Source organism: Vicia villosa, unplaced genomic scaffold (assembly GCF_029867415.1).
Source record: "Vicia villosa cultivar HV-30 ecotype Madison, WI unplaced genomic scaffold, Vvil1.0 ctg.000822F_1_1, whole genome shotgun sequence".
NCBI classification, from domain to species: Eukaryota; Viridiplantae; Streptophyta; class Magnoliopsida; order Fabales; family Fabaceae; genus Vicia; species Vicia villosa.
In genome coordinates, this window is record NW_026705361.1 from 308,510 (window position 1) to 319,689 (window position 11,180).

General features: G+C 34.9%; 1 protein-coding gene across 1 annotated transcript; it reads right to left on the reverse strand.

Moving 5' to 3' along the window:
• Positions 1-2,215: 2,215 nt before the first annotated feature.
• Positions 2,216-4,997, reverse strand: LOC131631422 (pentatricopeptide repeat-containing protein At3g23020-like). Its single transcript, XM_058902217.1, has one exon. The coding sequence runs from the start codon at positions 4,871-4,873 to the stop codon at positions 2,393-2,395; it is 2,481 nt and encodes an 826-aa protein (XP_058758200.1). The 5' UTR covers positions 4,874-4,997; the 3' UTR covers positions 2,216-2,392.
• Positions 4,998-11,180: the final 6,183 nt, after the last annotated feature.

Genomic DNA, 11,180 nt, shown 5'->3' on the forward strand with positions numbered 1-11,180 from the left:
GGTAACAAGGCGAGTCTCCCCCCCCCCCCTAAAATTTCAATTCATTCTTAAATCTTATATTTTTACCCTTTTCAATTCATTAGCTATAAACCTCATAACTGTTGCCATAAACCTTATCTTTACAATGTTAGCCTTTAGGAAAGGGTTGAGGGTGCCAAACACCTTCCCTCAACCTGATTATAATAACTTACCCTGAATCTCATATCTGCGTAGGGTTTCCTATTCGCCCTTCAGAATAGGTGGCGACTCTAAACCTTTCAATTTTAGGGCAGGTTGCTACAGTATGAACAAAATTATACCAAGTGAAAGTTTTAGAATTCAATCCAAATTCTGCCAGAGAATCAACACAAAAATTGGCTTCCTGAAATATGTGGGATATCGTATAATCAATAGATAGCGTGTACCTTTGATAACTAAGCCAACGAAACCTGGTTTTCCAAGGAACCAGATGAGCATTAGAAAAAAATTTTACCACAAGAGAATAGTCTGTTTCGATCCAAATTTTCCTCCACCCAAGCTCACAAGCTTTCTCAATAGCAATAATTGCCAACATTAATTCAGCAACAATAGAGTTCCCATGGCCAATAAACGTACAGAAACTAGTAATATGACAAGCGTCGCCATCTCTAAAATTCCACCACAAGCCAGCATAGAAGGAGAACCACAAGCAATTCCGTCAATGTTTCCTTTTATCCATCCCCTAGGAGGAGGGGTCCACAAAACCTCTAAAGTTCTTTAAGGTTTTCTAGGGTGTATTGTGATATCAATAGTATCTTCAAATCTCCGCAAATTTCTAGCTCTCCAAATTTGGTGGAACAGACTTGTAACACGAGAACCACTGTTTTAGCTTGAGGAGAGCAGCTCAAGTTCAGGATTGCAATGCATTCCTGCATACAGTTGACGGGAGCAATAATCTGCAGCATATGTTTCATCCAATTCCAAATGTTTCTAGCAAATTGACATTAAAAAAATATGTCTTGAAGTTTCACCTGTAGACTTGCAAAAAGAGTCCATTGAAGGAAACATCAAGCCTCTTAAAGTCAAATTCTCGTCCGTGGGACTTTTATTATGCATCGATCTCCACACAACTATTGAGTGCGAGGGTGGAATAATATTATCCCAAGGAAAATGTGTCCAACAATCTTATGAGGGGCATTACTGTAAAATCCTACATAATATATCTTTCTCATAAAATAATACTCCCTCCGTCCCAAAATAATTGTTACATTTAAAGAAAAAAATTGTCCCAAAATATTTGTCATTTTAGATTACCAATGCAATTTTATATTTAATCTTCCAATTGTACGCTCTAATAAATACTTTTAATTTATTATTTTCTTACTTAACATTAATGTTAATTTGAATACAACAATAGTTAATTAGGATAATTTGGTAAAATTACTATTAACTCTCTTTCATTTATTACTATTTCTTAATCTGTGTGAAATGTTAAATTGCGACAAATAATATGAGACTGAAGGAGTAATTAAGTTTCTTAATTCGTATAAAATACCCAAAATGTATTATAATTTAGAACGGAGAAAGTGTTTTTTTTTATTTGACATTTTCAAAATTCAAAGAAGCGTTGACTATTATTTTGTCAAAATTATCTAACTATTTATTGCAAAGAGAGAATATGTGAATTAAGATAATAAATATTTCTTTCGTTTCTCTTTTCTTTTTAAATGCCACTTTTTAAAAAATAAATTACTCCTTTTTAAGTGTCATTTTAAAGTTTACGTAGTATTAATTTGAGTATGGTCAAAATTACCCCTAATCATTTATTATAAATAAAGAAAAAAGTCAAATAAACTACTTATTTGTCACAATTGATCATTTCACACAAATTAAGAAATAGTAATAAATGAAGGAGAGAATAGTGACTTTACCAAATTATTCTGATTAATTATTGGTTTATTCAAATTAGGATTAGTGATAAGTGAAAAAATAATAAATTAAGAGTATTTATTAGAGGGTACAATAGGAAGATTAAATATAAAATTGCATTGGTAATTTAGAGTGACAAGTATTTTGGGACAAATTTTTTTCTAAATGTGACACTTATTTTTTAATAAAGGAAATATTAAAAAATTAGGGAATTATAGGCAAAAAGATAATCATTATTTAAAAAAACAACATTTATTAATTTTAGTTAAAAAATAACACTGTAACGAAAAGAGTAATTAACAGTATTATAAAAAAAAAACAAATAATTCTATAAAAAATATAGTATTAGTAGTATTGAAATTACCATTGGTGATTCTATCTCTAGATTCCATGACTGAAATGCTCCAAATATAGCCTCAACCATGTAGCCCAATAAAGGAGCAAACAACCAGCTCCAGAGGGAAGCCAGACTAAAAAAGCTCCATCCTTGAGCAACTACTTCTATTCATCTTTGGAATAATCTCTCTGAAGCACGTGAAAGTGAGACCATCCATGCATGCAAGCAGGGAGAACCATCCCACTTCATCGCTAGTTCTAGCCTTCCAATATTCTGCTTTGAAACACCAAAATTCAGCAAAAGACTTTTAAGAGCTCTGAATGTAAAATCATCTGGCTGAATTCCAGATTCTATCATTTCTTTGAAAGTCTCTTTAGCTTCCCATAGCTTCCTATCCATTGAATACAGGCCAAGCACAATATTATAACTCAGTAAGTCGGTCATGAGTCCCCGATTTCTCATCTGTTTTGCAATTTGAATGGCTTTGTCCAATCTTCCCATTTTCTTATGCATACGTAACATCATTGCATATGAAAACTCGTTTGCAATGGTATCCTTCTTCAAGCTCTCAAATATTTTTGTTGCTTCTTTAACCATAAGTCGCTCAGTATAAAGGTCAATCATACAATTAGAAGAAAATACTGAAGGACCTTGATCCGATGATTGAAGTAACTTGTATGTTTCTTGTGCTTTCTCCAAGTAACCTACTTTAGCATACAACTTTATCAACGCGTTATGTATGGTTGGATTCCCTGAGAAACCTGCCTTCTTCATTTGATATACATATTTAGTAGCCTTTTTAACATTTCCAGCATCAGCAAAAGCATTGATTAATACACCATAAATAATAACATCAGGTTGCACAGCATATTTAATCATCTCATTGTATAATGCTTCCGCAGTATTTAATTGGCCTAACTTTGCAAAGCTTGATATCACAGCACAATAAGGGACGCAATCACTCACCAACCCTGCCTCCTGCATTTTATTCAGATAAGGTTTTGCAATGTGTGGCTTGTCAGCACAAGACAAAATATGTATGAGAGAACTGTAGCTGCATGAATTTGCAACAATGCCAAATTTTTCCATACTATCAAATAGTTGGCATGCTTTATCATAGCATTTCCCTATCCCATAAGCTTTAATCATCACATTAAAGGCAGTGACACGAAGCCTCTTCCTTTCTTTGCAGCACATAAAGACTTTCTCTGCTTCTAATGTGTACCCTTTCTCAGCATATGCATCAATGTTGGCAGAATAACAGGTAGAAGCTATATTCCCAGTTTGGTGAAACCGCATGAACCATAACCATGATTTCTCCAGCATATCCGATTCTACATACATCCTAGTCAATGAAGATTGGGTGAGTTCATCAATCTTAAGACCCCTTTCATCCATCTCTCGTATGAGCTCTTCAGCCTCTTGGACCATTTTCCTAGTTGAGTATGCACACAAGAGGATGCAATAACTCGCTAGATCTGGCTCAAGGAAGGCCTCTTTCATTTTTGCAAGATATTTTGATGCCAAATTGATATCATTATGTTTAACACAAACACAAATAAGGATATTATATGTCGTAGTGTCAGGTGGACATCGAAGCTCTTCCATTCTCTGCAACAATAAACTTACTTTTCGTATGTGTCCACGGCTTCCATACAAGTGAATCATCGTATTAAACGTCACCGTAGTCGGCACAACACCATGTTTGATCATCATAGCAAAAATTTCACTCACCGCTCTAATATGACCAGCCTTCCCATGTGTGTCAATCAAGGTAGTGTATGTTTGTGTGTTTAAACAAACATTGACATGTGATACCTCATTGCCAATATGAAGACAATCATCTGTACTATGATCAATCTCTACTCTCAAAGGCTCCCCTCTTGACCATTTCCTGAAAAACTCTTCGGCTTTCCGAAATTCTCCGGTCTTTTTGTACAACTGAACAACAACCCCCATTGTAACCTCATCAGGTTCCATCCCTTGACTTTGCATCATTTGAAGCCAACCAAGTGCTTTTTGTTTCAACCCACCTTTGCCATAAACATCAATCAACGTTCCATATGTCGAATTCACAGGTGCAACCCCATTTGCATTCATTTCATTCCACAAACACACCACAAGGCTCCATTTCCTCCTTTTTCCAAGTATCAAAAACATTATATTATAATGAATCACATTTAACTCATAACAACCCTGTTTCTTAAACCATTCAAAAATCTTCAAAGCCCTCTTCCAATAAACCTGCACATTCAATATGATACTGATTTCCTTCTTGCTGAGTCTCTTTTCCCAGGGCTTAAGAGCCTTATCCAAATCATGAATGGTATCCAAAGCATGTAGAATTGCAGGAAGGCGTCCACTGTAAGATGCCCATTTCGTCAAACACTTGGAGTGCACCTTGTTTTGCTTTAAAACAGAGCCAGTGTTGTTGTTACCCCTTTTGTTTGGAATAATAGAATCATAATTGTGTTGCAAAGTCAGTTTCTTGGGAGGATGAAGAAGTTGTTGTTGTTGTTGTTGTTGTTGTTGTTGTTGTTGTTGTTGTTGTTGTTGTTGTTGTTGTGTGGTTTTATTGGAACTGGGTAGAGTGTTTTCGCGTGGAGCAGCAGCAAGTGCGAGTGCTTTGGTGTTAAGTTTCGAAAACATTTGCTCTTGAGAGGATTAACACGAAAACAGGATGACAAGAATTACCAACGGCTACTCATGAAATGTTGATATGGTTTTCGTATTTGGAGTTTGTATCATATCATACATTTCAAATTTATTTTCGGAAATGTATTCACTCGTTTTAAGTATTTATAAATTATGAATTTTTTATTTTTAGAAATTTAATTTATAATTATTTTTTAATTTTCATATTCTCATTCTCATGTAATGTAATAGGATGGAAATAATTTATAATTGATTTTTTTAATTTTCATTCTCATGTAAATAAGATGAAAATATTTTATTTTCATGAGAATAAAAAATAATTATCAATAACTTCTCACTTTCTTTATTTTTTTTAAATTTTAAATCAAATATATTTTATAAATATTTTTGGGAATTTAAATTATTTACCAGATAGAAATTGTAATTTTTATCTTTGAAACAAACACTTTTTTTTTTGTTCGTTACTTGTTTTGTTTTTTATAGAGAGTCTAGATTTGTTATTAGAAATTAAACATTGGTATACAAATACAAAATCAAAGAGATTAGAGTTCAATTAAGTTTCTTCGATCAATCATCGCAAGAAAAAACAATAGTATAAATGAGAGAGAAAAAGAAAGACCGATGGTTGAGATTAGAGCATGACAAAAATATAAGATAAAGGCAAGAGAGGGTCAAAATCCAAATTTCGAGTCTTTTGAAATTGATAAAATTGGAAATTGCAGTTTTGTGGAGACTCTCATTTGATTCTACCTTAAAAAAGTATCCATCTTAGGGATGGCAATGGGCAGGGTATGGGTAGGGTACTATAGTACCCATTCCCATACCCGCGGTTAGAAAAAATCCCCATACCCGAGCCCATACCCGTTTGGGTAACAACTTTAGCACCCGTACCTGTGCCCTCTGGGTATGTATGTACCCATACCCGTACCCATTACCCGCATTTCTAATAAAAAAATAAGTATATCAACTATAAAATATCATATCATTTTAAGTTTTTAGTATCATTTAAATATTTTCAAAAAACTTATTGTTAAATTATGAAATAAACAAACATTTATGTTACATATGTAATGGTTTAACATCGATGTATTTTTGAAAATTGATAGACATTTATTTTAATACAATAATATAAATCAAAATATATAAATATATATGTTGTGCGGGTATGGGGCGGGCTGGGTACTAAGTTGCCCATACCCGCACCCATACCCGCTTATTTAAGTGGGTAATTACCCGAGCCCGTGCCCGTACCCATTTATGCGGGTTTTTAGCCTGCCCATTGTAGATATTTTTGTGGGTACCCACTGGGGATGGGTCAAATTGCCATCCCTAATCCATCTAATTAAATTAACTTAAAAGTAAGTCGCTTTGTTTATCTTTGAAGGAGATTTGTGGATTTCTATAATCTCAAATAATTAAAGAATTTAAAAGCAACTTATAAAATTTATTTTGTACACTCTCCCATGATAATTTCCTGTTTTGGTGTACTATGGACAACTTCAATGACTTGCTTTCAAATGATGACAAAAGTAGTGTTGGCCATCCATTAGGAAGGATTAGAGATTTCTAAAGCGATGTAAGATAGTAACTTAGTTGGTTTACCACTAATTGGCTTCCTTCTTTACATGGGTTAGAGAGTGTGAAGGGGAAGAGGTGAAGGATGTGAGGCTAGATCGGTAAAAAATAATGCAATATCGGTATGATACATTCTAAAAATTCTAATTGCACAATATTATAGAGGACTGTTCTGACCAATATCATATTCTACTCGAGTAATAAGAAGGGAATTGGAGAAATATCGTGAGGAATTTTAAATTTGAAAATACATGGATACACAAAGAAGAGTTGGAGTTGATAGTGAATGGAGAATGGGGGAAGGAAAATGACAGTGATATGCTTACGGAACTCAATAATTGCACTAAGAAAATGAATAAATAAGGTAGAAGGTTTCGTAACAAATGTCGCACCACCGCCATTAAAGAGTGTCGTGAAGATATTGCAAATTTTAGACGATCCACATCACAAAATTAGAAGAATCCCTACGAGGAGGTATGAAGCAAGACGAGTTGGATTTTAGCACAATATATGGTGTGTTTTTTAGGCAAGGAATAAAGATGTATTAGATGCGCTAGGGAGACATAAATCTAACTTTCTTTTCATGCCATGAAAAGTAGTAAGCAAAGAAACAACTAGATAACAAATTTAGAATAATGAAAGAGAGAGATGGTTGAGATTCAACATGAAATGTGTGGGGTGGCTGACAAGTATTTTTATATTCACATAATTCGATTAGAGCACATATCATCTTGAATTTTATTTCTCTGTCTATTTTGAATGATGAAAACTACATCTTGCTTCGTTTTAAATTGGTGAATTGGAGAAAGCCCCATTTTGACTGCATTGCAACAAAGCGTTGGAGCCAGAGGGGCCTGACTTTCTACAAAAAGTCTTGGCATATTTGTCGAGTCGAGTTATTTAATGCGTGGATGACATGTCTAGAAGGGGATATTTCCACCTCAAATTAAGGCTACTAACATTTCCCTCGTTCTAAGAAAGACAACCTAGAGTCAATGTGCGCTCTATATCATATATCCTTTTGCAATATCAACGTTATTTGCAATTCTCCTTAAACCTCTACTCCATATATCCATTTGCAATATCAACGGTATTTGCAATTATTTTTAAACATCTTCTTCATAAGTAAACTTTCCTAGCACAAACGGCTTTTATAGAGAATATATTAATTATGAATAATGCAATTGTGGCTTACGAAATCATTCACCACGGGGTGTAAAACAAAAATAAAGGTGGGGGAAGTTATCTTAAAGATTGATATTAGTAAGCATATGATATAAGTTATTGGAATTATGTCGAGAGTGTTATAAAGAAGATGGACTACCATGATATGAGTTCATTGGATAAGTATACATATGAAGAGTATTCACTATGAAGTGTTGGTAAATGGAGAAAATGTTGGATCAATTAATCTCAAGAGAGGCTTGAGACAGGATAACCTATTATCACTTTACATTTTTCTAATGGGTGTTAGAGAGATTTATGCCTTAACCAAAAAAACAGTGAAATTTTTATTAGAGAAAACTTTTTTTAACATTATGGTTCTTGTGGTAAGGAAATTCTTGTGTTATTGTTGAACCCAGATCTATGTATTTCATTTTTATAAACCCCCGTGTCAATATCTTTATTACCCCATCTTGATAGTGTTAATCTTTTCCTGAATAGTGATAAGTGGATTTGGAAGCACGAAGTAGAGGGTACTTTTCATTGGTATCCACCTACCTTGTTCATAGGGTTAGTTCGATATCTTCTTCGATTCCACTTTTGATAGAGGTTCGGATTCTCCCCTCATTTGGACCAGTAGGGCTCCTCCTGAGATCTTGTTCTTCTCTTGACAAGTTTTGGAAGATGTACTTCTGACTATAGAGAATTTGTATAAGAGAGGGGTGATCCTAGATACTAGTTTGATTTTGTGTCATATGTGCGGGTTTTTGCTGGAGTTAATTTTTCATCTCTTTGTCACTTGTGAGTTGGCCTTGTTGGTTTGGTATTGAATCTTTAAGTGGTTGGGGCGGTAGGTTGTTATCCCTAACAATGCCAAGGCTCTTTTTGAGATTTTTCTTTCTTTAGGGGGTAGGAGTAAGATTAGGTAGGTTACCTGTCTATTTGGCACTATATTGTTTGATTCATTTGGAAAGTCCACAGTGATGTCATATTCAACGGAGTCACAAAAACAGCAAAAAAGACGGAGGAAATGAGTATTTTTGTTACATGAAAATGGTTACTCAGTAGATCATAAGTGAATTTTTGTACCTTTACTGGTTGGATTCAGAATCTTATCATGTACTTTTACCTTTAGTGGATCGAGTGGTCGCCCTCTTTCTCAGGTTAGTTTTGGTATTGCTTTTTTAGGGCCCTTTTGTTGGTAATTGATCTATTTTAGGGCCCTTTGGTTTTGGTATTGCTTTTTTAGGGCCCTTTTGTTGGTAATCTAGTATCTTTCTTATAAGCAGTGTGTTGGTGATTATCTTTTGTTGTTAGTTGTTTCTTCACTCGTTTCTCTTTTATTGGTTGGTTGTCAGACACTTCTTGTGTAGTTATCTTCCTCCTTGTATTTTGATGAATTTTTCTCCATTTTAATACATATTATATTTGTCATTTAAAAATATCTTTATTACCAATATAACTTCTTTAGAAGGTACCTCTCTCCCTTTTCTCAAGTTATTGTGATTTAAAAGAAATATATAACATAACGTCAGAATCTTAAACTCATGCCCAACATTGCCATCATCATATATACCACTACCAAATTCTTTATTGTACAATTTGTCGTGGTTTCTAGTGAAATATTTGAGTTTGATCTTGAAAACTCATATTTTGGATTTTCAAAAATCAAATCTAAAATTTGTATGTGAATGAAGATATTTTTCATAAAAGGTGACATTTTTAGAATTTTTTTTTTGAATAACAAGTTTTTTAAAAAAAATTTCAGAAATAACCATGTTTTCAAAAAAATTCCCCAAATGTCACTTTTTTGCTATCTGCACCACGTTGTCGCCAGGGGGGGGTGGCGACAACACTCAGCCCAAGACATTGTCGTCAGTGGGCCTGGCGCCTGCATGCAAACTTTAGGTGTTGTCGCCACCCCCCCTGGCGACAACACCCCCCCTTATTTTTTTTTTCTTTTTTTTTTGTTATTTTTTTTCTTTAACATATTTTCTCTTAAATTTTTTTTCAGTATTTTTTTTTAATAACTACAATTTTTTAATATTATTTTTTAGTATTTTTTTTAGTATTTTTTTTTTGAAAACAATTTTTCAATAATTTTTTTATATTGTTTTTTTTATCTATCTTGTTAAAATTATTTTTGGAAGTTGGTGGTGGATTCATTATTTTGAAAGTTGGACATTCGTTAAAATAATTATATATTAAAATACAATAACGATACATTGACGATACAAATACATTAAAATTAAAGACATTTCAAAATACATTAACGATACAAATACATTATAATTAAAAACATTACAAAATACATTCACGATACAAATAAAAATCTTATTGCGCGCCACGTGGACCATGGTACGATCCACATTGAGGTTGCCGAATGGGTCGTGTAGACGGGTCACGAGTTGGTAATGCCCCCTATTTCCGCGACGACGCCCCCCTCTATTTGGTTCGTCTTGTGCCATAGTCGACGGTCCCTGAATGAAACCTGGGTCTTCAACATCTTGACCTATAGAATTCCCTCCATAGGATAGGCGGGTGCCCGCGGCGCTGTCGAAGCTGTGTCTAGGCGGGTTAAAATTTCTCCTAGTGGGTGCGGCCTGGAAGTTTTGGAAGTTGGTGGTGGATCCGGTTTGGTTAAAATACAATGGTTGTGGCGGTGTGTTGAGGTCAAATTGTTGGCTGGGGTACTGTGATGTGTGTTGGTCGAATGTGGTGTATTGCGGGTATTCTTCTTCTATGCCCATGTCGGGGGTCATTGGTGGTGATCTTGAAGAGCCCCCCGCATGGAATTCCTGGAAATGTGATCTAGAAGAGCTCCCTGCATGGAATTCTTGATTTTGTGGTTGAGTTTGGGATGGAAAAAACTGGTGGAGTTGTTGGGAATGTTGTTGGTAAAAAGGTGTTTGTGGTTGCATTGGTTGTTGGTGGTAACTTTGTTGTTGTTGTTGTTGGTGTTGTTGTGGGTAATGTTGTTGTTGGTAATTTGGTGGTGGTTGTTGTTGTTGTTGGTAATTTGGTGGCGGTGGTTGTTGTTGTTGTTGGTGGTAATTTGGTGGTGGTTGTTGTTGTCCTCCAAAATATGGAGGTTGTGCTCGCGGGTCAGCTAAATAGAAAGGGGCAGACACAATCATTTCAGGATTTGTGACGGATCTGTACCAGTTTACATAGTCAACAGTTGGCTTCATTTCTCCCGGCGCCACAGGAAATTCTAGAACCGTTTTTGATCGACGAGCCCATATTTTACGCTGATCTATGGCAAAGGACTTGTAATTTTTTACGTACCACTGTTCGCTAACCTTCGCAAGATGCCAACGTCCCAAACAGTCAGGCTCAGGTGGGTCAGGGATACCTTGATGCATGCCGAATTGGAGCTTCACACGGTCACTCGGGTGCATCTCCACAGTGGTGAACCGTATGATGGGTGATTTTGCTGTCCAAATAGCCGCCTCGTCAAGGTCGGGTACGTGGTCCAATTCCAAGTAAGGACGCCAAATAAACTGCAAAGCAAATAATATTAATTTCAAAATATAGAAGATAGTTATTTTTAAAAATATAT